The 26,726-nt window shown below is 38.0% G+C and overlaps 12 protein-coding genes across 12 annotated transcripts; 7 read left to right on the forward strand and 5 right to left on the reverse strand.

Annotated features, from left to right (window-relative positions):
• Window positions 1-2: 2 nt before the first annotated feature.
• C9374_000036 (uncharacterized protein) lies at window positions 3-302 on the forward strand (the record flags this gene model as incomplete). Its single annotated transcript, XM_044693145.1, has 1 exon — window positions 3-302. The coding sequence occupies one exon, from the start codon at window positions 3-5 to the stop codon at window positions 300-302; it is 300 nt and encodes a 99-aa protein (XP_044552589.1).
• A 1,029-nt stretch (window positions 303-1,331) lies between these two features.
• C9374_000037 (uncharacterized protein) lies at window positions 1,332-1,862 on the forward strand (the record flags this gene model as incomplete). The annotated part of the gene is made up of 1 exon (XM_044693256.1): window positions 1,332-1,862. One exon carries the CDS (start codon window positions 1,332-1,334, stop codon window positions 1,860-1,862), a length of 531 nt encoding a protein of 176 aa, XP_044552590.1.
• A 305-nt stretch (window positions 1,863-2,167) lies between these two features.
• C9374_000038 (uncharacterized protein) lies at window positions 2,168-5,074 on the forward strand (the record flags this gene model as incomplete). The annotated part of the gene is made up of 1 exon (XM_044693367.1): window positions 2,168-5,074. The coding sequence occupies one exon, from the start codon at window positions 2,168-2,170 to the stop codon at window positions 5,072-5,074; it is 2,907 nt and encodes a 968-aa protein (XP_044552591.1).
• A 505-nt stretch (window positions 5,075-5,579) lies between these two features.
• On the forward strand, window positions 5,580-8,676 carry C9374_000039 (uncharacterized protein; the record flags this gene model as incomplete). The annotated part of the gene is made up of 2 exons (XM_044693478.1): window positions 5,580-7,016; window positions 7,066-8,676. 2 exons carry the CDS (start codon window positions 5,580-5,582, stop codon window positions 8,674-8,676), a joined length of 3,048 nt encoding a protein of 1,015 aa, XP_044552592.1.
• A 167-nt stretch (window positions 8,677-8,843) lies between these two features.
• On the reverse strand, window positions 8,844-9,143 carry C9374_000040 (uncharacterized protein; the record flags this gene model as incomplete). The annotated part of the gene is made up of 1 exon (XM_044693590.1): window positions 8,844-9,143. One exon carries the CDS (start codon window positions 9,141-9,143, stop codon window positions 8,844-8,846), a length of 300 nt encoding a protein of 99 aa, XP_044552593.1.
• Window positions 9,144-9,832: 689 nt separating this feature from the next.
• Window positions 9,833-11,785, forward strand: C9374_000041 (uncharacterized protein; the record flags this gene model as incomplete). The annotated part of the gene is made up of 1 exon (XM_044693701.1): window positions 9,833-11,785. The coding sequence occupies one exon, from the start codon at window positions 9,833-9,835 to the stop codon at window positions 11,783-11,785; it is 1,953 nt and encodes a 650-aa protein (XP_044552594.1).
• Window positions 11,786-11,848: 63 nt separating this feature from the next.
• Window positions 11,849-13,540, reverse strand: C9374_000042 (uncharacterized protein; the record flags this gene model as incomplete). The annotated part of the gene is made up of 3 exons (XM_044693812.1): window positions 11,849-12,646; window positions 12,757-12,899; window positions 13,015-13,540. The coding sequence occupies 3 exons, from the start codon at window positions 13,538-13,540 to the stop codon at window positions 11,849-11,851; spliced, it is 1,467 nt and encodes a 488-aa protein (XP_044552595.1).
• A 610-nt stretch (window positions 13,541-14,150) lies between these two features.
• Window positions 14,151-14,900, reverse strand: C9374_000043 (uncharacterized protein; the record flags this gene model as incomplete). Its single annotated transcript, XM_044693923.1, has 1 exon — window positions 14,151-14,900. One exon carries the CDS (start codon window positions 14,898-14,900, stop codon window positions 14,151-14,153), a length of 750 nt encoding a protein of 249 aa, XP_044552596.1.
• A 657-nt stretch (window positions 14,901-15,557) lies between these two features.
• On the reverse strand, window positions 15,558-17,758 carry C9374_000044 (uncharacterized protein; the record flags this gene model as incomplete). Its single annotated transcript, XM_044694034.1, has 2 exons — window positions 15,558-16,143; window positions 16,284-17,758. 2 exons carry the CDS (start codon window positions 17,756-17,758, stop codon window positions 15,558-15,560), a joined length of 2,061 nt encoding a protein of 686 aa, XP_044552597.1.
• Window positions 17,759-18,072: 314 nt separating this feature from the next.
• C9374_000045 (uncharacterized protein) lies at window positions 18,073-20,878 on the forward strand (the record flags this gene model as incomplete). Its single annotated transcript, XM_044694145.1, has 2 exons — window positions 18,073-18,560; window positions 18,628-20,878. 2 exons carry the CDS (start codon window positions 18,073-18,075, stop codon window positions 20,876-20,878), a joined length of 2,739 nt encoding a protein of 912 aa, XP_044552598.1.
• A 69-nt stretch (window positions 20,879-20,947) lies between these two features.
• C9374_000046 (uncharacterized protein) lies at window positions 20,948-22,612 on the reverse strand (the record flags this gene model as incomplete). The annotated part of the gene is made up of 1 exon (XM_044694256.1): window positions 20,948-22,612. The coding sequence occupies one exon, from the start codon at window positions 22,610-22,612 to the stop codon at window positions 20,948-20,950; it is 1,665 nt and encodes a 554-aa protein (XP_044552599.1).
• A 566-nt stretch (window positions 22,613-23,178) lies between these two features.
• Window positions 23,179-26,724, forward strand: C9374_000047 (uncharacterized protein; the record flags this gene model as incomplete). The annotated part of the gene is made up of 2 exons (XM_044694367.1): window positions 23,179-23,529; window positions 23,722-26,724. The coding sequence occupies 2 exons, from the start codon at window positions 23,179-23,181 to the stop codon at window positions 26,722-26,724; spliced, it is 3,354 nt and encodes a 1,117-aa protein (XP_044552600.1).
• Window positions 26,725-26,726: the final 2 nt, after the last annotated feature.

The raw sequence follows: 26,726 nt of genomic DNA on the forward strand, positions 1-26,726 counted from the left end.
CAATGGTCTCAAGAACATCATCAAACGATTCCTCATCATCTTCATCCACTGATAAAATTCCAACAAAGACTGAATGGGTCCGATCCAAACCCATTGATATTACCAAACGATTACCTAATTTTGACATTGATCCAGGCAACGTTGTGAGTGGAACCCGAAGAAGAAATAATGTGGATTATCACGTTTCAAATTTAACTGGAATGCAAGTCACAGTGAAACGATCATCGAAAAATACTTTGGAAAAGAGAGCCAATTCATCGTCACCCTCGAAAATTACAAAATCAAGAAAGATGAAAAAGTGAGAGTGTTAAATCAGCCCGTTAGAAATAAATTTGTCAATTCAATGAAATACATGGGTCCGCATACTATCATCATAAAATTTTGATTTGTAACATGAGAGAAATTCAAATAGAAGAGAAAGTCCTGTTCATGGTGGTTCTGGATTAAACAATGAACTTTTGATAATGAATGGCTACGGCCATATCACGATGAATGCACCTCATCCCGTCCGATTTGAGAAGTTAAGCATCGTCGAGCTGCATCAGTACTGAGGTTGGAGACAACTTGGGAACCTGCAGTGCTGTAGCCTTTTTTGCTCCCATAAGTAAAAACCATGCCGTACTTTCATTCAACAGGACTTGTGTAAGAAAATGTTTTGTAACAGTAAGTATGATTCTTTGCTTTTCAAGCCACCAATACATTCAACTTCTTCCTGCATGAACACTACTTTCTCACGAAATCTCCTTTCCATCTAAGGACACTGTTCACGTTAGGAGGTTTTTAAATTGCCTTCGAATATTTCCATATCGATAAAATCCAACACATGTCGCCAAAGAAAACGACACTCATTGAACACCATCTTTAGATCTCGACTATTTTCAATTAAATTCGAACGAATGGATCCGTTTTGTGAATCTAGTCGACTCTCTTTTAAATAGGGCCATTTGGAGCAAAGGGATCATTGGGATAATACTATCCACTAACTGCATAAGCGCCTGAAATGTTCCTGGAAGATTTCCTTCCTTTCTCAAAACACTCTATGGAACATTCTCGGCGTTTCATTCTAATTGTCACTGTGTCCTCCAAAAACAGACTCGTTGCATTGAATCCGAAAAATATATTCTACCACTAACGCTCAAATTAAAGGTATACTTTTTAGAGCATCGACCTAAGATAAGGAATTGTTCCGAGGACTCAATCATGAGGGCATACGGACTGGTGTATATTATTTGCCAAAAATTGGTATTTAACACCGTCTTGACACAATGTTTGGAATTAAGTACACTCAAAAAAAAAGAATTTAACACACCCAATGCAAAATGATCCAAGAAATGCTCTCTTGTTCAGAATGTCCCTCTCGAACATGGGTTTGTTCTGACTTTTATGACCCTGACTCGCCATCTAATGCCATCGATTATTATCAATTGGCTTCATTTGTTTTTCCCAAATGTAAGAATGATGCACCACAGGACCACTCAAACGTTCATCAAGAAGTGTTGAAATCTGAAGATGATGCTGTCGACCATCATGATTTCGGCTTTGTGAAGGAAGAAGAATTCTCTGTCAACTTTGAATTAGATTTTTCGTCAGAAGAAGATGGGTACTCTCAACAACAAGAGTCCAATACCTCTTACAAGTTTCTGACGTATCCCAAGGCTATCACTCTTTTGGTGACTCTTTTTTTGGTTTGGTTCCAATGGATGTGTAATCATACCATTCTGACGCTCTCAATAGCAATGTTGTTCGTGGCCATTCTCTCAGTTTTAGAACAGCAATCGAGGACGAATATTTCTCTTTCAAAAGCAAACGAACAATTGCAAGAAATGGTTCTTCAAAGAGAGCGAGCTCATAGACAAAATTAATCAACCTTTCGACTCCCACAGGTCGAGATGTCACTTTTTGAAATCTCAAGTGTGTCTTTGTTAAAAAGGACAATGTTGAACTTAAATGTGACATAGTGAATTCCCTGAGGCTGCGACAAAGTATCATTGGAAGATGATCAACGCAGCCGTCATTCTTGACGTCAATAAAATCTAACCGTAAATGATGGTTTTACTTGTACTCGTCGACATTATTTACAAATTGTTCAACAAAGATAACTTCACTTTGCACAATCATCCCGCCAAAAAAATCCGTTACACTTTTTCACAACACAAGTTCAAAAAAAATGAAACGAAAAGGCTTTGTCTCATCGTCTTCTTCAAGCAGTAACGGAAATGGTAGAAAGACCATTTCGTCCTCCTCTTCATCCATGATGTCATCCACTTCAGCACTCCTTTCCTCTCCTCCCATCAAACAAGACAAGAAACGTGTGCGACGAGTTTCCTTCTCCACTAAACAACCCGATATTCAAATGTTTGAACCTGCCAAATCTCCCACTCAACTCAAAGCTCGATCCAAGACTGCTTCCATGAATGGCAACCATAATGGAAAGCAACCACTAGTTTCTCAAGCGGATCAATCGGAAGACAAGGAAAATGCTGTAAACTTTTCTCTCGAGTTTGGAAATCCAGCAACAACGGTTGAACAACATGCCTCCCAAACATCATTAGGTAAATCCATCTTTGATGATGACGATGATGAAGTAGATGCTGCTCTTCATACTGCACCCAAACAAAGCATTAGTACTATGGAATTCACTGATTTTGTCAATGAACCAGTCTTGAACGAAGAAGAACAAACCATGGAATTTACTCAACTCATTCCAACGAATATCAGCGTACTCGAGAATGAACTAACCAACATGAGTCTATCCTCTTCTAGGAATAACCACACTACAAATACTGCAACTAGTACTTCCTCATCATCAGTTGCAACTCAAAAAAAGCCTTCCTATAAGCCCAATCTAACAATTCCAGTTCATCATGATTCTTCACGAGTAGAAGATCATGGAGATGCCTTTAATGATTTCAACTTTGATGGTCCGACTCCAGCTCCAGCCATTCCTGATTCTTCGTTTTTGTTTGGAAGTGTGGAGGTGGATGAAGACGGCAATGAGGTCATGATGATGGATCAATCCATATTGAATCAATCTCAATTGAGTAATGGTGGTGTTGGTGCTTCTCATGAAGCGTCTGATGAACAACAGCAGCAGCAACAACAACAACAACTAGATCAGGAACAACAAGAACAGCCACTAGCCTTGAATGGTGTGGTTGCTAGTGCTGCAACTTCTCTTCAACCAAGTCATGTACAAGAACAACAACAACACCCTCAACAAGGATCAACACTGAATCAAGCAGCAATGGCCTCCTCTTCATTGGTTCCTTCTTCTTCTCTGAATCCTTCATCCATAATGTCATTTGGAAACTTCAACTCGTCCCAGATGAAAGTTACTGATTTTGCCTCCATCTTCTCAAACCTCAATTCTAAATCTTTACTCAATACAAGTGTGCATGACATGAGCATGACCACCTTGTTTGATCACGTAGATGAGGTACCACCACTCGATGAAGACACCACTCGAAACATCACTGCTCAGAATATTACTGGAGAATTGAATCAAGATTTAAAGTCTTCGGTTGCTACTAGTACCACTGCTGTTGGAGGAAGCACGAGTGAACAACCAACGAGCTCCAATGCTACAAGCAGCATGAATAACAGTGTTCTTTTGAGTAGTGTGGCGTCCTCTCTTGGTAAAATGACTAAATATTCCATTGCTGACTTTTGGTCACACATGTCCATTCGATTCCTCACCACCATTACGGATCGAAAATCTATTGCTCCTCCACAGAATGCAAGAAATGCATCAAGATTTCAAGACGTAGATTCGATGCCAAGTGAAGAGCTCTTGAGTGAATACCGAAAGATTGTCGTTCGTAATGATACTTTGGATCGAATGATTGAAACCACAAAGAAAAAGATTGAAAGAACTGAAAAAGATATTACAGAGAAGGAAACGTATCTAACCTATCATGAACCTGTGGTTGTACACTCGGCCATGTCTAAAACAAAGAATTTAGACATTCCAAACAATGTTCGAATTTCTCTTCAGAGCGCAAAGAATGGTGCCAATGTAGAAAAGTTCAAACTCAAATCAGAAGGCGAAAACGTGAGACGTCAATTGCTCATTGATGAAATCTATGGAGTGGATGAACAACTTCAGGTGCTTGAAAAGTACACAAGACATTATGAATATTTAATTTCCAATTTACAAAGTGAAATTGAAAATAGGAAGAATGCAAAGAAGAAAGCAGCTCAGCCACAACCTCAGCCTCAACAACCACAACAACCACAATCTCAGCCACAACCTACCTCAAAACCAATATCCCAATCCTCTAACATTGCTGCAGTACCAAGTAACAACCCTCAACCTCAGCAAGTGACCAATGTTCCAAACTCCACCTCAACTGCTCCCACTACCACCACTCGCAGACGACCCAAATCTGAACGTCTCTCACTCTCTGCACAAGACTTGCTCATTTCCAATCCAAATTTATTGAGCCTGGTGAAAAACAAGCTTGTGCCATTCACTGTAAATCGAAAGCATCACAATTTAGTCTTTGAATTTCCCAAGTTTTCTGACTATGCAGAATACCAAAAACCTTTAACCGTAGATATCAAATTTAACCCACAAGACAAGTCCATTGTGAATGTAAAGATTGTACCATGCTCCAGTTCAATATCCTCGAACACTATGGATGAAATTGAAGCGAATTTATTCAAACTGATTGAGGTTCATATTGTGACCATTATTAAGAGGTTCAACTACACACGATATTTACCAATCATTGTTTCCATCATGTCTTCTCAATTCCAATTTCTGTATTTAATCATGAAAGAACTTCGTATTTTAAGGAGTAGAGGCGTTGACGTTGGTTATGACCACCTGTATCCACTCTTATTGTTTACCTCTTGTCAGATGCATGAAGACGAGTCGGGAAATCATTATCTTGAATTGAGAGCCAAACATGAACACCACCAACTACGAATGACCGTTACATGTAGAGATGGCTCCTTAGAATTTGTATGGACAGATCCAAGAAATCAAGAACAATTCTTGGATCGATTTGTTTATGACTGTAATTTATTGAGACGAGTGAATGGATGGATTCGAAAATGCGAACAATTGTAACAAGTGTTGCTGTTTGAAACTAATTGAACAGCGCATGGTGAAAATAAAACGTCATCACGTTGTAAATAATTTGTTAAATTGTCAACAAAAAATGTGTCCAGGCATCATACCCGTTAAATGTTATTTATGAAGATGAATTTAACCAAATCTTGTCATTGATTCATTTCCGAGGCTTAGAATATTTCAACTTATTAACAACCAACACCATTTTATAGGGAGTGTTGACATTTTCTAGATTTCAATCGTGATGAGATAATTTGTTTGTAGACTGAAAAAATCAAAATGGAATCAGTGTTTCATCACGAGAGAGATTTATATGGATTTTATAATATTATACTCTAGGACCGAAATTCAAGAAGAGGAACGCTTCACTTTGGTTACTGTACAGCGATTTAGTGGCATGATGCAAGCAAGGATCCCAAAAACCTAGAGTCAGCTTTTTAAAAAAAAATATCAAGATTAGAGCCTCAATTATTGATGATCCTTGTTGCTTCTCTTCCGAAATATGATTCCAGAAACGCATATTGAGGGCTCTCTCGGGAATAGTAGAAATGTAAGGATTGAAGAAATTGTTCCTTCATTGTCTAGTAGTTCTTTGAAGACCACAAAAGCAGTAGCAGATCAAAAGAAAGGAGTTCCAACGTATGAGGAAATTCTGGTACGGTGGGGACTTGATCATGGCCATCATTCTCGTAATTCATCTTCGGGGGTGCTGTCCAAACTATGTTGTTTTGGAGGGGACAGAGAGGAATCGGAGTATCACAAGGATTTTCCTCAACCACCAGTATTGCCAAACAGGCAAGACCTGATGTCGTTGATTACAGTATCTGGTATTGCTGCTGATTCTAAGGAAATCACCATATTGAATAAGCCTTACACAATCAACATGGAAATTAATGAAAAGGATATTGTAGAGAAATATATCAAGTTGCTACCGAACCAAAGCATTTCATCATTTAATCTTTCCTCTTCATCATTCAGCACGCCGCCAAAGAGGACAGGCAGCAAAAAGAGTGTTCAAGACAGCCACACAAAGAAAGCAACACCTGTAAATAGTGGTAAAACATTAGAATCAAACATCATGCAAGGAAAGTCTGCAAAGGAAGACGACATAGTCATTCGATCCAACACATCACCTCATTCTGATTTCACTTCAACACCATCAATGCCCGTGGTACCTGGAACATTGGGCAATGAGACGCCCCAGCCAACAACACCCCGAGGATCTGTTAGACCGGCTCTCATGTTCAACAATGAAGATTTGTTTTTTGGAGGAGGTGAAGAAGAGATTGATGAAGATCTTCAGAGCTATGATTTTGGTAGTAACGATGACTCTCCAAGAACCAAAACTAGATTTTATGGCGTAAATATGCAAGCAGGGGAATCCTTCTCTTCGCTTCCTTCAATGAGATCACCAGCACAATTCGAAGGCATGAACGTGGAAAATTTGTTGGCAACTCTTGATACAGATGATAGTGAGATATTCGGAAGCAATATAAAAGATATTCAAGCTGACAAGGAAAGCGAAAAAGAAAAGAAACGAAAAGCCCTTATCAGCATTCAGTTATTCAGAAAGGTAGACGAAATTAACAAATACCTAGAAAAGAGTACAAGAAGCACAAAATATGTCTACAAAAAGACACAAAAGGAAATGGACAATGTTCTCAAAATCAATGCAATTTTTACTGATTGGAAGCTTGTACTACCTTCTACTATGAACTATCTATACCTTATTACTCCATTCCCAGAAATGAATCATTATTCAGTTTTTAATTTGAGCAAGTTTGGAAAATTATTGGAAATAATTGGTGCAAGTAAGAAATTTGCTGAAGAGAGAATTGACTTAATTTTATACCTGTTCATTGAGTTGTTAACCAAATTAATTGCTCAAAACATTAACATTTATGTGGACGTATATAATTTGATGATTTGGAAAAACTTGGTAGGTTTGTTGGGCTTGTGACACCAGTTCTTTAACATTTGCTTTCAAGAAATCCAAAAACGACCAATTTTTTATCAGAGTCAATCCTGCTCTTGATTTCTCAGAACGACAAATAACAATTCGAACAGTGCGAACAATGATGAATCGTCTAATAGTGTCTCTATTTGACACAAAAATTAAGAGCATTGTAAAATATGATGTTAACTCTCCTCGCCAAAGACAAGCACATGAGCTTGTTTTTGTACTACCCAATCCTGTGGATTCTCAGAAAGACTTTTTCATTACAATGAACTTGAAAGATTTTCCAAGCAAATACATGCCCGTCCTCCTGGTACTTAGCGAAGATTACGACACTAGAGCGTATAATGTTCTTACATATTCTAAGAAGCTACTCAATGTACTTAAATCCATGAAAGAGTGCCGATGGTTCAACAACGTTCTAGAAAATAAGTTTGAAAAAACATCCCTTATAGAGGACCCATTTAATGATTATGAAAACATTGCCCACAAATCGAAACCTCAGTTGATTCTCCTCATGAAAACTAATAACATCTTTCCTGATCAATATTCATCGAAATACATTACAACACCGATGGATGTTCGATACAAGGACATCAATGGAAAGTCCAAATTTTTGGCCAAGTATTACGCTGCCATTGATAGTAGATCTGTAATTTTAGAAAATATTGAGTACAGTTTAATCAACTTTTTAGACATTATAGATAAGAGGTTCATTGGTAGAGATCGAGTTCAGATTTATCACATTATGCTTGTACTACTCCAAATCATTAAGGGAGTTTGTTTTCTTCATTCGAGAAGTATAGCTCATTTGAACCTTAATCCGTTTACTGTGCTCATTCAAAGCGATGATACAGAATTAATTTCAACAGAGCTTGTTCGTAAACATTTCTCGGTCAAATATTGTGTCAAGTTGTGTGGACTGGACTGGTCTATTGACTGTACCAATGAAAGAGGTCAAACTCAATGCCCAGTAGATTTACAATCATCTTTCGACGTGTTAGACAAATATCAAAACTCCTGCAGCTCGTTTAGATATGTGATGTTGTACAACATTTTCACAGAAGAGGGTTTGAGCAAGGTTGCTGGAACCTCTGACAGGGAAACATTAGTGAAAATGCAAGAAATTATTCCATTTATTGCCCCTTACGTTTTTTTTCAAAAGAAATTACATTTTGGATGTGATTACTACTCAGTGGCAATGCTTATATATTTTTGCTTATTCAGACGAGACACATCGAACTGGCTTTCGAACTTTTCTTATTATCGAAAAGTCAATGGGTTTTATAATTGGGAAGCTTTTTTGTTAGATATGGAACACAAAAGATATGACCATTGCCTTCCATGCCGACATGATTTCCAACCTGAACTTAAACCTATTAAGGAAATGATGATGAAACTTTTTTCTCACTACAAGGAATACAGACACCAAGAATCAAGTGCTCTAAAAGCTCTGTTCACTGACTCATTGGTAGATGCATTGGGAGCCACAGCTAGAAGCATTCTTGTACAATCTGTTGAAAATGGTGAATTCAACCCAGAAAAACTGAGCTCTCCGTCCATGAGAAAAACTACAACAAGTTCTCTGAATGTTGAAACAACTCTCACAAGCAGTACAGAACATACAGAATCCAGAATTTAACATGCTCAACAATTTCAAGTGAGTGACCATTCTCAATAATTTAATTGTATCGTGTGGTTTCACAAGTTGTATTTTCGATCCTATTCCGGTCACAAATCCATACATTTAGACAATTAATTCTGAAATTTAGTATTTTACTTATTGAATTAGATGGATTTCGAGTGTTATTATGGTTGAGGCGATTTTGTTCGTTGTTCTCCTTTCTTGGTTCCTTCATCCGACTCTCTATTCTCAAACTCGTCATCCTCAAGTGATACACATGTCTTGCAAAGCACAAGAGCTCCTACTGTACACAAGCATGGCATTGTGACAGGACAAAGAAGTGTATAGAGAATTACTGATACTACAGGATGAAGCTTATCTCCGAGGTCGTGAATCCACAAACACGAGATAGGAGACGCCATGCATGTATCCAAACAATCAGCCTCTTCTTGTTTTTCTGCTTCTGATTCCTTGGGTTGTGTCATTTGTGTTGTGTATGATGATTGTTGTGTTGGTGTGGCTTCAGTGATGGTCATGTTGTTGGCAGTGCTGAGTGTGGGTCTACGATTCCGTGTGAAATGATGAGCTGACACAGCAATCTTCGGGGCAAGTAAGACACTGAGATCGGTGAGAAGTGCAGTTAGTTGTTGTCGAGGTAATGTTTTTGAGTGTTATTTCGCAGGATAGTAAATGTGGTTGAATCTCTTGGAAGGGCTCGATTTGCTCGCTCCAAACGTTACAATGTGAAATGTGACTTTCCCAAACATGTACACATGATGCCCTATTTATTTTCTTAGCTTGGAAATTATACAAGTCAAGAGAAAAATTTAGAAACAAAAAAGAGAAAATTCATGTGGATGAAATGAGAGTCCTCTAACGAGAATTAATAGTTACAATTTCATACAACTATTTAAATGACATTCACATGAAAATCACAAAGATAGAGATGCACGAAATGAAGTGACTGCTCGTCATTGATTTTGTGTGTGGAAAGGTTTTGTATTGTACAAAGCTGCACAGTTTGAAACAAGCATGAGAGAGAAGGATCCAATCGGATCAACCCATTACTGAACTGAATGTCCATTTGCAAGGATAGGACGACACATTTTGATCATAATGGTTGTTTCATGGCAACACGTTCAACAACAAAAAAGTGCCTTCCACTTTGAAAAAAATGCTTCGAGGGATTAAAGTGAGAAGTCGTCCGATCACAACAGCTGCTGCATCATCTTTACCGGAAGAAGACCGAACAAGTAATCATCATCAATCCCATGATGCTTCAAATAGTAAAAAGAGAAAGTTTGAAGGTGAAGATGAATATCCAAATGCTACCAATGAATTAAAAAGAGAAGATTGGATGTTAGCCCCTCCAAAAGACTCCACAAAACCGTTATTTGGTGGATCTTCATCTCGGAATGAAGAGGAAAATAGTAACAAACCCTCGGATCCAAGAAGAAATATTCAAAATTTAGAATTAAACCCTAATTTAAATCCTAACGCTAGAACATCCCATGATTCTGATAATGTTTCCTCTCTGTCGTGGAGAGCAAGAGCTTTGAAACGAGCTGAGGAAAGAGCAAGAGAATCGGGAGTTTCTGTGGACGCTGTTCTGCAAGAACACTGGGGCGAGGCATCAAAAACAATTTCATCAAGCTATGATAGAGAGACTTTGGAAAAGTTGGAAAGAAATGCTCAAAGAAACAAACATTTTGGACTTGATAAGAGCATGAAAAAACCTGAAATTGATCAACCTGTGAATACTCGTATTTATGACAAGTACAAGACAAGTGAATCTGCTAGAAGAGAGAATTTGAACACATCAAGATTTGGAACTCCTCAAGAAGAAACATTTATGAGATATGCAACCATGTCACAAGACGAGTTAAATACTCTTGCTCAAAAAGCACTCGATGCTGATTCTAGAGGAGACAAAAAATTGTACAAAGAATTAAGCGATCAACTAACAGAAATTAAGAAATGTAGAGAAATATACAAGAAACATGGCTCAGCTGCCCAGTTACCATTGTTTTATTCATCTGGAAAGAGGATCGATGGAGGAGCTCAAGGAAGAAAATATATTGGACATCAAACTGATCAGTCCTTGAAGGAGCTATACATGGAAGCTAAAGAGCACTCTGTGCAAGATTTTGATAAAGGTCTTGCCAATAATATTTTGAAAGATACACAATATAGATCTTCCTCAAGAAATGCCTCCGAATACGATGATCAATACTACGATCAATTTGTAAATAATACAGGAACTGAATCGTTTGAGATTGGAGACGATAGAAGATCCAAAAAGAAGAAACGTCAACAAACACTAGAAGAAAAACAACAAGCATTCTTGAAGAAGCACAAAATGCACGAATTCCAAAAGAAAAATCATGCTGAAACATGTCTATTCTGTTTTGAAAATAAGAAATTCAAGAATCATCTAGTCATTGCTACAGGAAATAAGGCGTATTTAACGTTGTCACCTTTTGGATGTCTCACTGAAGGACATTGCTGTATTGTACCGATTTTGCACACAGTATCCATTCGAGAGACCGATGAAGATGTCTATGAGGAAATTATGAAATTTAAGGTATCTCTCAAGAAAATGTTTATGAATCAAGGAAAAGACTGTCTCTTTCTGGAAACTGTGACCCCATATTCGTTAAAGCATGAAAAGCATGCATTTATTGAATGCATACCTTTGTCGCCAGCTCAAGTGGAGCTTGCTCCTTCATATTTTAAGAATGCAATTCTAGATGTTGGTAATACAGCATATAATCAAAGTGCAAGCGAGTGGTCAGAGAATAAGCAACTCATTGATACTAAAGGAAAAGGCATCCACAGATCAATACCGAAAGATTTTGCATATTTCCATGTAGAATTTCAAGTGAATGGAGGGTTTGCGCACCCAATTGCTAGTGATGATTTTTCGTTTACATTTGGAAAGGAAGTAATTTGTGGCATGCTGAAAAGGACTCCAAACGAGGCAAAACTTAGACCTCCTCGATATGAGGAAGAACGAAAACAAGCATTTACATTGATGCAAGCATTCTCAGAGTATGATTGGACTAAAACTGAACTAGGTAGCTCTTCGTCGAGGAGCACGTCACAACCTACGAGCAGTAACAAGTAAACAAAACAACACGTTGATGTTGGACATAATTTTCATTTTACACAATTTCAATCCTTGATACAGTTACACTCTTAAATTTCCACTCACTTCATTGCCCTGTACAAATATCTTAACAATATTTCTGTCGTCACCGTTGTAGATAAACCGAGAAAAATTTTCCTTAAGCCTCTTCTCTGTAAGAGTGTCTTGACTTTGAGCGAGTGAGGGTTCTGCTGGGAAAATTTTTGGATAAATATCGCTAAAACTATCTACCATGGAGTCAGCCACTTCAACATCCACCACAAGAGCATCAAACAATTTTCCTTCTTCGAAATTTCCCACCTTGTTTTCAATATTAAGAGCAGTGGCTCCTCCAATGGTCGCCAAGTAAAATGCTTCATCGAGACTTAGGCACTTGTCATCGTCTGTCGACTCTTTACCATTTCGTATATGATCTGTAGTGACAGACACACTTGCAATAAGCGTATTTCGAATGGCGTTCAACATTGAGACAGAATAGCCTCCGGAATAGTCTGTTCCCAAAGAAACTTTCACGCCTCTGTTCAATAATTTTCGCACATTCAACACACCGCTATTAATGGAAAAATTGCTTAGAGGGCAATGTGCAATCGTAGCTTTCTTTTCTTTCAACAAATTAATTTCTTCATCGGTTAAATAAACTCCATGAGCTAAAATGGTCCTATGGTTCAAAAGTTTCACTTCATCGTATACACCAGCATAACTTGATTGATTTTTGAATAATTCTTTAACCAATTTCACTTCGTTGACATTTTCAGAAATGTGAGATTGAATAGGTAAATCGAATTCCTCTGCAATATCAGCCAAACCCTTCATTAATTCTTCAGTGCATGACACTGCAAACTGGTTATTTCGCAAATGTTCAACAAATAGAGAGATGCATCGTGCCAAATGCCGAAAATTAATGTTCAATAAAAATTCCTTTCGTACATTTACAACAATTCATAACATACCCTTGGAGTGAGGATTGGTTTGGCTAGTTTAAAATTCTTGGACATCATGTCAACCACAAACTTCCTAGCATCTTTTATGCCTTTGGATGTTTCCTCACAATAATATTCAGGTGCAAATCGATCCATATTTACCTTGCCAATGTCTATCTCAATTTTTTCAAAATAGTCATCCCAAACATTTCAAAATTAGTACGGACATGTTATTGTTAGCAGAATTTGCACCGTCGCAAGAGAAATGCGTCATCATCATCAACTTACACGCTCGTTGTCCCAACTCTTCAGTAATTTCAGCCAATTTCAAACTCGCTTCATTATGAATCGTAGCAAAATAAACACTCGTTGTGGTTCCACTCTGTAACGACCTCCTAACACACGCTCGGTACACTCTATTTGCAATTTCTGCATCATTGAAACGAGATTCTACTGGAAAGGTATAGGTATGCAACCACTCTAGAAGAGGCATATCCAATCCGAGACCGGAATTAAAGTACTGAGGAGCATGTGCATGAGTATCAATGAATCCCGGAATGAGTAATTGAGAAGGCTTGAGAGTCAAATGTTCATAATGTTCATAGGACGTTAATAAATTAGTTAAAGAAGAGGAATGAGAGGAAGAAGAAGTCTGCAAAGATTGTAGGGATGGAATTACCTTCTCAATCATGCCATCCTTGGAAACTATAATGGCTCCTTTCGGACAGTAGTTGAGGCTTTTCGTTGAAGTAAGAGCATGAACAAAGGCTCCAATAATTACACGTCCTCTACTACTACTTGATGTACTACTCATTATGATTGGTGAAACTTGTGGTTGGTCCGGACGATGATTTGCAGTGATGGAAATGTTGGACAACAACTGAAGATGTTCTCGTGATGTGTGTGAAGCAAAACCTCAAACAACAACAATGCGGTGGTTTTGATTTTTTGGGTATTTTTGGGAGTTGCATCGTTTGTTGCAAACTCCTCGGTTGTGTGTAAGGACGACTCGCAGAAAATAAGGATGTTTGTCTTGTGTTGGAAATTTCTGTCGCATCTATTTCGCACGAGGAAGAACAATCACGCGCTCATGTTGGGTGTCGATGACTTGTCTATTGTTGTTGCAGAATATTCTTCTCTCAGCAGAGTGTGATTCTGGTTTTTGAGATGGAAATCCACAATAAATATTGTGTACTGTATTGTTATTCACATTGTGTTTGTACAGATGCATTCGAGCGTGTGTGCGTGAGAGAACTTTAAATTGCATGAATCTTGGTGGCTACTTGCTGCCACACCAATGAGATTCGATGTTGCTGCTGTCATGATTGTTTTTGATATTAACCAAAACGTTCTTTGAGTGTGTGCAGTTGTTGACAATGCTACAAAACACTTGCTAGTAAACCACTCGTCTGAACAATGTTAGATTAAAAATCGTGATCTTCTGCATTGTTATGATTTTCCTTTGATAATTGAATATAGGTCCTCTCAGCTAGATCAGTAACATCACCATACAGTTTGTAAGGTTCAATATCAGTCACAACACTAATAGAATCTCCTGACCATTTTCCAACCTTATCTTGAATACACGAAATCATGGCATTGAGAGCAGCAGACAAGGGAGCTCTAAATTTTGCCTTTGAAACGTATTGTTTCTTGGTATGGTTGACAATATATTTACCCTCATCAAAATAGATGGCAGGAGAATGAATCTTAATTCCCTTCATTCGTTTTGTGAGAAACTCGAACGGCGATCCATCTTCTTTGAGTAATTTCTTTAACTCGGCTTCAAATTGTTTAGCCTCTTCTTCAATGGATTGTTCCGAAGACGATTGAATTTGGGAAGAAACAGAGGGAGTGTTTGATGTTGTAGTTTTGATCGTTGTTGTAGTGGTGGTTTGATTGGCTTGTTGCTGTTGCTGTTGTTGTAATTGTCTTCTCTTACCCGATTTAAAACTATGCACGAGTCCGGGTATTACCAATTTATTGGCGATATCATCATCGGCATACTCTCCGACGATGGCAAGACGATCCCCTCGCCAATCTCCACCTTCTTCTATCAGCTCCATAACATCACTCATGTGCATGCCTTGGTACGAGTTGGGATCAATGGAGCGTCCTAAATTCTTACAGCACAAACCTTTTGAAAAGTTGATGAAGAGAAAATGTTGAACCATATTTGGAGAGTGCGTGGTGTGTTGATGATGGTTGCTTTGCTTTTGTCTATGAAGACAAGGAGTGTTGATGCTCTGTTTGTATTGATAGAGAGCAACGTTGCTCAATTGATTGCTATGAGTTCTTGATGATGGGAGAAGTGCTGTATCCAATCCGAAGCAAAACACAGAACGAGGCAATCAATACAGAGAGAAATAAATACAAAACCCTCTCTTCGGAACAAGAATATCTATTCTGAATGGGATGCAATATGGCTCCACGATGGTTGTTGTTGTTCAACAAGTCGTTGATGTACCCAATGAATATGCAAGGTTTTTTCAATGTAACAACTCTTCTCGGGTTGTTTTTTTTCTTCTTATTTTGAATCCAAAGAATGAATCATACTCACGCACAATTTGTGGTGGGGGGTTTTTGAATCGTGAACGGACGCAGAGAGAGCAGCAGTTATCGAACACTCAGCGACCAAATGAGCTCATTCCAACATCAACACAATACTCCTCCAATAATGCGTTACAAGCCTTTCTCTATCTTTTACTCCTGTCATGATCGGTCATTACAATCGCATACAACATTGTATTTGGAAGAGATAGTGTTGGAAATGTGGAAATTCAAATAAATGCCAATTTTAGAACATGCATCTTTCATTCTTGTTGTTGCATTCAATCCTCTGAAACAATTTGTGAAATCAATTGAAAAAGCTTGACTGGATCAATTCTTTCATGACAAGTTCCGTAATAAGCACGTGTGACAGGAGCTTGCTTTACAGCAAGACCTCTGACCTCTACTGTTTGCTTCGATTTTTCCTTTCGATGACTCTCTTTGTTACCTTGTACAATTTCATCCTCCAATGATTGGTTCGTGCTAGAGATTTCCTCATCATTCTGATTTGAAACATGAGAAGGATCAACACATTCAATCATATCCAAATGTTGAATGAGTGAAATTGTTCTCACATTGCTCAATGCTTCATGAAATCGAATGTTATAATCTGAACATTGTAAATCTTTTCGATAACACATGGGAGTATATACCAAAGTAGCTTCTGGATGTAACATGAAAAGAGACATGTAAGAAGCTGATCCTTGTGTTGAAACGTATACATTGAGATCTCGGAAGAAGTGAAACATTTCCTTAAACGACATGCTCTCCAATTTCAAATTCACAATTTCAATGGAAGTATACCAATCTTGTGATTCAGATTGAGAATATTTGTGATTGATTCGATCCAAGAGCGTCTTCTTATTTCTGGAAAAGTATTCCACAATTTCATTCACATTCACAATGGCATCTTTGTTTTTTGTGTTAAAAGGTTTGTTGTGAATGGCAATGGTAAATACCTTGTCTTGTTTCTTTTTAAAGACAGAGGTTAATGAAGAGAAAGAGACGATCGTTCTCCTCTCAAATCATTCAAAGGTCGTAAGAGTCCAATATTATTCAACAAGTAATTTCTGAAAAGTGGTAAAATGGCCTCTCTCCGATACAGGTCAAAGAGATAGGAATCTGGAGTGCCCATGACGAGACTGGAAAAGCAAGCGACCATTTCATCATTTTGTGCGAGCTCTTGTCCTTGTCGTGATAACGATTTCACAGTGTTGCCTGGTTGTTGTTGTGCATTTGGACGCATGGACGACGACGATACTTCTTGTCGACATGGAGCTTGTCCAATGGAATATCCCTCAACACGATCCTTACAGAGTTGAAGTGGAGTGTACCGAGAAAAATATTTTGCCCAAATTAAGGAATTACTTTCTGCTAAATTTCCATCCATATTCGCTCGTGCGTGAATGCCAGTCTCTTCATTGAAAATATCATCGAAAAATAAAATTCCCATATTGGTGTTGACATACTCAAAATCGAGCATCAGGTTAAAAAGTGTTAAATAATTATCTAAAATTAAGTGACCTGCATTTCCTGAAGAATGTCTAGAAAATCCAAATACTGGTGTGGAAAACCATTTGAAATCTTTGGAAATTTTAAGAATTTGATCCGTATTGGAGTTTTCATCCGTATCTTTCTTCTCCAAATCCTGTGGCTCTTGCTGCTCATCGACCGTGGGTTGTTGTGAAATGATCCATTCCTTAGGAGGACTCTTCAAAAACATTCTCATCTTGGCAGGATTAAATTCATGTTTCTTTGTTGCACTTGTACTCAACCAAATTTTTCCATTCAATTCATCTCGATTAAAGACATTCTTGAAGAGAAACCAATTTCCCTTTCGACTCATACACACATTTTCAAATCGACACGATGAATACAAGAATTGTGGATCTCTTGCAAAATCTGAATCTGGTCTTAAACGTATACATTTAAAATCACTTTTGAATAATTGAGCTCCTCCAATGCTTGTTGAAGATTTTGATGTTCCACTATTCACACTTTTGCTTTTTTTGAAAAAATCATTCTTAACACTTGAATCAACCATGTCATGTCGTATCAGTGGTGTTTCAAATTTTGAAAATGAATTTGGAATTTTAGGTGGTACATATCTCGACCACACGAAATTTGAACGTTTTGTGGCTTGTTGTTGAGAATGTAAAATTTCTCGACTTGAAAATTCTCTTGTTTGTTTGATATGAATTTCTGATTTAATACGTTCTGAACTTGCTGATTTAGTAGAGGAAGAAGAGGTTGTTGTTTTTGTTTCTTCTTCTCGTAATGAATCTTGAAGCGTTCCGATCGAAGATGACAACTGACGTTTATGTTTAAACGCAAGTTGAATCATGATCAAGGTAAAAGCAATGAAAATGAGACCAGCACACACCACTAGTAATAGCCTCGATCGATTCAATGATGATGACCATCCACGAATCTGTGAAAAGTGTAAATTCGACGAATGCTGATTGAAATCTCTACCAAGCATTTTTTTGTAAAGAACTTGCAATCTCAACGATCATTGTTTGAAACGTTCAAGGTGAAAATTTCAAGCACATCAAATTCCTTGTCATTCTTTCAATTGCTATCAATTCTCGTTCTTGTCCTTTGACTATTGTTGCTTTTGGAATTTTTTCAAGTTCAAAAAAAAGGGTGAAATTTCTTCGTGTGTGCTGGTCTCATTTTCACCTCCTCTCAATTTCTTCATCAACAACAATTTTGAAAACATTATCAATAATTCATCATAAAACATTGTACCTCCGATATTAAATCAACCAAAATCAACACAATATTTTACAAACCATGGAAGGATACGACAATTTTCTCAACCGGCTCAAATCCAACACGTATGATATGCAACAGGAAGAGCAAGCCTTCAGACGGAAAGAAGAAGAACGGAAAAAGAAGAAGGAGAGCCCATTTTCCAAGTTTGGACTTTCTCAACTCTTACTCAAACAAATTAAAAGATGTGGTTTCTATAATCCCACTCCGATTCAACATGCATCCGTGCCAGTGATTTTGCAAGGACGTGATGTTATTGCTATGGCTCGGACAGGTTCAGGTAAAACAGCCTCTTACTTATTTCCATTGTTTGAACGGTTGGATTATAAACATTCATCCACGGTGGGTGCAAGAGCCTTGATTATTGTTCCGACACGTGAATTGGTTTTGCAGGTGAATAAGGTGATTTATGATTTCATTGGTAAAGTTTCGGATTTGAAGACTTGTATGTTGTTTGGTGGTAAATCCATTGAGGGACAATTTGAGAGATTGAGTGCAAATCCTGATATGTAGGTTGATGATTCAATAATGATGATAATTAATTTAATCAATGATTGCGTTTAATGAATTGTATAGAATTATTGCAACACCTGGACGTTTGTTGCACATCATGGTAGAAACTGGTCTCTCATTAAAGAGAGTGGAATATGTGGTATTTGATGAAGCAGATCGTTTATTTGAAATGGGACTCTCTGAGCAATTATATCAAATTATTGACAAATTACCGCAAACAAGACAAACTCTACTCTTCTCTGCGACTTTACCAACAGCTGTTGCTGAATTTTCTAAAGCAGGCCTCAATCAACCTGAATTGATTCGATTAGATTCTGACATTAAAGTGAGTGACACGATCCGATTGAGTAGCATTTTCATGAGATCCAACGAGAAGTATGCAGCTCTTATTTATTTATTGAACAATATTATTAGCAATAGAGAATCAACAATTATTTTCATTCCAACTCGTCATCATGCAGAATATTTATTAACATTATTTTCACATTACAAAATTGATGCAACAGTTGTTTATGGTAGTATGGATCAACAAGCTCGTACTGAAAATTTAGAAAAATTTAGAAATGGAGAAGTTAATATTTTGCTCGTCACAGACGTTGCTGCTCGTGGTATCGATATTCCTGAAGTGAATAATGTCATTAATTTTAACTTTCCTGGAAAACCTAAATTATTTGTTCACAGAGTTGGACGTGTGGGTCGTGCTGGTAAGATTGGTACCGCTTATTCCCTGGTAGCACCAGATGAAATTCCCTTCTTCCTAGATTTGGAGCTTTTCTTGGGTAGAAAATCAAAGAATGTTGTTCTGGAAACTATTTATGAAGATGATGAAACCAGATTCGTGCCAGCAGATTTAACTGGTAGAAACTGGAGAGAATATATCGATGGATATTTTGGAACTGTTCCACAAGCTATCATTGATCGTGAAATTGAACAAATTACCAAGTTTGAGAGTATTGATCAAGCACTGAAAACAGAAGGAGAGGTCTGCACACGAGCCATACAACTCTACAATCGAACAAGAGGTGAACCTAGTGGAGCCTCTATCGCACGAGCCAAAGAGTACCTCAACGTTTCTATTCATCCCATGATCAAAATCTTTGAAGTCATTACCGATGAAGAGGAAGAGCAACAAGACATTTTAACACAAATGAAAATGTACAGACCTGGTCAAACCATATTCGAATTCAAGGAAAAGGAAAAAAGTGCAGAAGCTGAAGTGATGAGAAAACGAAGACAATTCCTCAAGCAAGCTCAAGTGTTAAAACAAGTTCGAGATTATGCTATCGTTTCTGGAGTTGAAGATGTTGAGCATCAAGATCATGAGAATGGTGACCATGCTTCATCATTCCATACTCTCGAATCGTCTGCTCCAAAGACACCAAAAACACTCGCAGAAAAATTATTAAGCGACACTTCCAAACAAGAACGATTTGTGAAATTATCCTCAATCACACCCACAACCAAAGCAAAGAAGAAGGAGTTTAGAGATCCTAACTTTTTCATGGATTATGGAAAAGATGAAACTAACAATACTACTGATTCCACACAAGATCATCACTACTCTCTGAATGGTTCCTCTAATAAGAAGAAGAAACCACTCACAAGTGTCGTCTCGAGTGAATTCAATGAAATTACACAAGTGGCTATTAATGATGCAGTGATGGATATTGGAGGTGAAACGAGAGATGAATTGAATAAGCAACAACGAAAGAAACAAGGAATGATATGGGATCGAAAGAAGGGTAAATATGTTGTGGGAGTGATGGGTGTGGATGGTAAAGTGAGACGAGATGACAATAAGAGGAAGGACGATCTCAAAACGACAGATGCCTATGCCAAATGGAGAAAGAGAACTCATGGTCGAATTCAACAAGTGGGTGAGATGGAAGAAAAGCAAGATTTTGTTTCTGGAAAGAGAGGCAGACAGAATGACGATGAAGAATATTACAATGACGGCTCCCATAATGATTATGAGGGAGGTGACGATGGTGAAGTTACTCTCACAAATAATAAGAAGAGAAAGAAGGCTCCATGGGAAGAGAAGAAGGACAAGAATAAGAAGAGAAAGTTAGTGAAGGAAGGAAAGGCGGGCAAGGAGGAAGTAAAGAGCGAGGCACAACTCAAGAAGATTAGAAATGAAATGAAGAAGAAGCAACAACATAATAAGGTCAAAGGTCTCATGAAGAGACACGGAGCTCAGTCTGTCCTCAATTCCATCCAAAGAAAGGGTATGATTAAGGCTCTAGAACAACGCAATGCCATGCCAAACAGAAATTCAAAAGGTCAAGTTCGATTTTTCAAGCGAAGAAAGTAAATTTTTACGTTTATGTCACAACAAAAGCTCTGATCAAATACAATTTACTGAATCTGGGCTTAAGTTGAGCTACTTGAACATGGCTCCCAGTGACAATAAAAGACTAGCATCTTCATGAATCTTGTTTGTGTCACTTGGGTTGGCACCATTCGAATTATTGCTTGTCGTGGAGGATCCATTTTGTACCACAAATATGACTTGGTTGGGTACAACTGCTGACGACGGAGCAGGACTGGCATTTGGTATTGTATCACAAAACACAGACTGGAAAGGAGTTGAAACGTCTTCAGCGTTCTGTAGTGGTAGAACTAAGGAATCGTCTATTCTTTTGAGAATTTCATTCACATTTTTCACTGTAGATTCATTCAACTTTTTAGCAAATGAATGGAAAATAGGGGAGTATAGCGTGAAGGGCGTGGTACCTGTATAGTCGATTTTCAATCTAAATGGCGCATAGTTGAACCTTTTAGAGCAATATGTCCTATTAATACCAAACCTTAGTATTATACAATTGTCATTTTCCTTAGAAGCGGAAGTGAGAGTGATGGTCTCAACATCGCTAGGCTTTTTGTGAGACTTTTTCTTTCGGCCATTTTCATCTTCATCATTAGAAGATGATTTTTGCCTGCTTGCTTTGCTTGGCTCATAGGATGGAAGTGTGAAATCTCGTCCCATAACCAAGTCAACCTGTACATTGGCGATCATGACCTTATTGGAAACTCCTCTAAAGACCGGATCTTCAGAAACAATTTTGAGATCATACTTGTGCTTCCAAGTGAGAGTGTACAACACCTTTGGAAAGGAAGAAACAAAGACTGCATCTCTTGATTTTTTGAACTCCACTGATATTCCATTATGATTAGTAATGAATGACCAATCATCCAAATTATACGGGCTGTTATCACTTGAAGGAACGACCGCCTGACTATTGATGCTTCTATTGAGGTTATTCGTGTCATTTTGAGAGGTTATTAAGGTCTCTCCATTGATCTTGTTATTATTGTTGGTAGCACCAGCATTCAATGAAGATGCTCCTGTGGATATTGGGGCTGATGACAAAGAAGGTTGATTCACAAGCACTAGGGTCTTCCTAGTAACAGTGCCTCCTTTCTTGTCTGTGTCTGATGATGGCGAACCAGTGCTTGTAGTGGGCGATGAAGAAGCTGCACTTACGCTTGCTAGGGTTGACTTGGTTTTGAATCTTCTCTTTGAGGATGCTACAGTCGCTATGGGTACATTTGCTTGGTTGTTGCTCTCTTGGTCAACTTGAGTTAAAAACAAAGAGGCTGTGGGAGAAACCAACACAGGCTTTGGTTTCGTGGGTGTTGGAGACGAGGAGGGTTCCTCTTCTTCATTATTGTTGAGCAATTCATCTTCATGATCACTGCTGCTGTGGGTATGACTACTTTGTATCATCCTTGAAGAAGAGGTGTGTAGCTGAAACAACTGTTGCACCGGAGATGATACTGGGGATCGTTCCGATGAAGAGGATGAAGAAATGGTTGAAGTAGAGGAAGATTGCTTCTTCTTCTTTTTACTGCTAACAGTTTTTGATTTGGATGAACGAGAAGAAGTATTCTGCACTCCGACACCATCATCTTCAGCTGCATCTAGACGTTCCTCAGGATCCTCTTCCTCACCAATCTTATTTCTTGAATCATCAATATCTACAAAATCTTCATCAAGTGCCTTCTTCTTTCTCTTTCGTTTTCCTAATTCACTGGTTGTAGGCATGGTTGTGCAATAATGGTTTTTCGAGAGTGTTGAAGACAAGTCCGAAAAGAGTTGATGTTGCGGCTACTACTAGTGATACTATTTACAACTGAGAAGGAGGACTCAACTGAGATAGTTGAGTGAAAAATGAAGAGCAGAGTTTCAGATACGTTGTGATTGTTAAGAGCGCTGTGCGGCGGTTGAGGTTACGCAGCAAAAGGCTTTGACGCTATTTTTTTCGCGACTAAGGTCTGGTTGACTGAAAAACCTCAAACATACAAAAGTAAACTTTGTAAAAGGAGAAGAGGGTTGGAATGAACGCGAGTGGTTATGGTGGGTGATGATGATGGTTGGAAAGAGATTTTTGGATTTTTTTGAATTGCTGCTGTTTTAGGAGGAACCAAGGGGAATATTTATCATGATCATCATGCACTGTTTCGTTTTTTAAATTAAACTGGAATAAAGATTTCATTAGCAATGGATGTTCTCTCTGTGATGAATTAGAATTACGATTAGAATAAATGTTTCCAAACAACAAGTAAAAGGTACTGAAAAAAGCGTGTAAGCAAAACAAAATCAAACAAAAAATGTTGTCCAACAAAAAACCTGCAATATCATCAACAAATGACGATGATGAAGATGAATCGTTAGATCATGACTTGACATCGAGTGGGAGTGATGATGAAGTGGAAGAAAAGAGGAACTCCAAAATCAATAACAAGAACAATGTGCCGGAAGATGAGGACGAAGAGGATGAAGAAGGAGAAACAGAAGACGATGATGACGAGGACGAAGAGGATGAAGACGAAGAGGACGATGAAGAAGATGAAGAGGAATATGAACCACAATTGAAATACCAACGTCTTGGTGGGAGTCTTCCAAAAGATATTTTCGGCATTGAAGGAAATTATGCCAGTGCTCTAGTGGTCGGTGAAAAGGTAAGATCTCCCGAATTGGCATCATCACCGAACTTGTTTACAATAATTCTTTATTAATTTTATTTATCATTAATATCAATTGTGAATTCATCAACTCCGACAATATTGGATCATCACGATTGATGAAAAAATTTATTTTCAAAAATCTTGTCAACAATTCAATGCAAATTTATATGAAATGATTATCAACAGTTTCTCGCTTTGGGCACACATTTGGGTTATTTGTATCTTTTGGACATTGAAGGAAATAACAACCAACAACAAAAATTCAGACCTCATGCCGAAACAATTAATGATTTATCCATTGATAGTACAGGTGAATATATTGCTAGCTGTAGCAATGACGGAAAGGTTGTTGTGTATAATATTTATTCGGCTCTCTATGCAAGCATGCAGAATCCCTCAGTTCACAAAAAGATTTTAGATCCAAACAGTGACGCAAATACTGTCATCACAGGTAATAGCGTATTGACAACTGTTTCTTCAACCCTAACAGGTGGATCTGTAGGTACTCAAGAGGGTAATATGATGGAATTTTTCTTCAATAGACCTATGAAATCAGTGGCTTTGGATCCTTTCTATTCATCAAAGAGTGACCACTCAGTTGTTTGTGGAGGCAAAACAGGAAAACTAACATTGAAGAAAAAGGGATGGTTTGGAACCTATAAGGAAGTAGTAATTCACAAAGAGGAAGGAGAAATTCATGCTGTGAGATGGTTTGGTGATTTTATTGCATGGGCCAATGACCTTGGCGTAAAAGTATATGATGTGGTCTCGAATCAGAAAATTACCTACATTCCTCGATCAGCTACTGCACCAAGGCCAGATATGTATAGAGCTTGTTTGAATTGGTGTCTTCCTGATAGATTTGCAATTGATACTAAACAGTCAGATAGCAAAGATACGAGAACTCTAGCTCAATTACTGATAGGTTGGGGCCAAAGCGTCACACTCATTGTCATCAAGGAACGAAAATTGCCAAAAGAGCAAAAATCCCAAAAATTTGTCGAAGTACTGGCCATGTTTGAAGTGGACTTCTTCATTTCTGGTATAACGCCCTATTCGAATGAGAACAGTCTTTTAATTTTAGCCTATGACGAGGAAGAGCAAGAGGAAGATGAAAAAAAGAAGCTGGTTGCTCCTAGACCTGAACTTCGAATTATGGATTTGAAAGGAGAGGAAAAATCATGTGACGCACTTTCTATCAAAAATTTTGAAAATTATTTTGCTACAGATTACAGGCTAGAAACATTCAATCCTTCTAATGCTGCATCTCATCATTTCGTTGATCAAGAAGAAGTTTATTATATTCTTTCTCCAAGAGATATAGTTGCTGCAAGACCAAGAGACAGCGATGACCACGTTAAATGGCTCATGCAGAAAAATAAGTATCCAGACGCTCTTAAATACGCCAAAGAAAACGAAAGTCAACTTAAAAACATTTCCATTGTTGACATTGGAAAAAAGTACTTGCGCCATTTGTTGGAAAACAAGCAATATAAGGAGGCTGCTCAAATGGTACCCAATGTTTCTGGAACCGATCAACAGCTATGGGAAGAATGGATTTACGTATTTATTGACTTGAAGCAATTCCATGTCATTATACCATATATTCCTATTAGCCAACCAAGGTTGAAAGATGCAATTTATGAGATGAAGTTGAACTATTATCTTCTCAACGGTCCCGAACAGTTCCTTACGTGCATCAAGGAATGGCCTCAAGATTTGTACAAGATTCAAAATATTACATCGGTAACAAGCGAGAGAATTGGTATTTTGGAACAGGAAGCTGAAAGAAATAGACTCGATGGAAAAGACCAGGAAGCTCGTGATTGTGAGAAAAAGATATCCATCCTGTTGGAGGCATTAGCTAATTTATTTATGTATGAACAACAGTATGACAAGGCCCTCAATATTTATTTCAAGCTCCGAAAGGCCGATGTTTTTGAATTTATTCAGAAACACTCCCTTTTTTCGTCTGTGCAAGACAAAATTGTGGTGTTAATAAGTTTTGATGAGGACCGAGCGTTAAGGATGTGCGTCGAACATCATGACAAGATTGTGGTAGATCAAGTCGTGAAACAGCTCCGCAACGAGAGAGTACAGCTCTTAAAGTATCTTGATGGCCTCTTTTATTACAATGTACAAAATGCTCAAAAGTATCACATTTTACAAGTGGAGCTATATGCCGAGTATGACTCAAAGCGACTGGTTTGGTTTTTGGAGCAAAGTCAATCGTACAAAATTGAGCAGGCATTGCAAATTTGTGAACAACATTTAGGAAAACCAATTGAAAAAACATTTGAATATTTGTATAGACGAGATGTGCCTCCAGTTTCAGAAAGTACCAGCAAACGAACGAAACCAATTACTTCAGATGATCAATATGATTCAGACTCTGAGGACGAGTCAACAACAACTGCCACGGACGTGCCTATGGAGAACACAGTGTCGAAAAACATTAACAGCAATGAGGATGATCTCGTATTACCTGAAAGAAACAAGCAACTCTATAAGGGTATTGTTTACCTATTGAACAGAATGGGTAATACTAATGATGCTCTTGCCTTAATTATTGACAAATTAGAAGATGTAGCTCTTGCTATAGAATTTGTAGAAAAACAACCTGATAGTGAACTTTATCAAGATCTTATCAATAAGAGCTTGAAAAAACCAAAATTTATTTCAGGACTTTTAGATCATATTGCAGAACATGGTAGTGACTACATTGACCCATTAGCGCTTGTGAAAAAGATTCCAGAAGGCATGGACATTGAAGGCCTTAAAAAGAAGCTCACTCGTCTCATTACCAACTTTTCTCACCAAAAGACACTGCAAGAAGGTTGTCAAGAAATTCTTCAGGCCGACCTCAAACAACAAAGCTCTCAATTATTTAAATTCCAAAGAAAGGGTGTTCGAGTAAGGCTTGGTGGAAGATGTGCTCTCTGTGGTCAACGATTAACCATGACCAAAGAAGACAATATTGTTTTCATGAGTGGATTTTATTATCATTTTAGATGTTACTCTGAAGTTGTTGATACTGGTGCTTCTTCTTCTTCTTCAAACGAAACGAATGATGACATTGACTCTCCTCAACCTTCCAGTTCAGCCTCTTCCGACTCGAAACCAACTCTTGGAAAATTGCAGTGCATCGTTACACAATCCAGAGAAAAGAAAACTGTAAGGAGAAGGTAGTA

The sequence above is a fragment of the Naegleria lovaniensis genome (assembly GCF_003324165.1).
Source record: "Naegleria lovaniensis strain ATCC 30569 chromosome Unknown tig009, whole genome shotgun sequence".
In the NCBI taxonomy this organism is placed as follows: Eukaryota; Heterolobosea; class Eutetramitea; order Acrasida; family Naegleriidae; genus Naegleria; species Naegleria lovaniensis.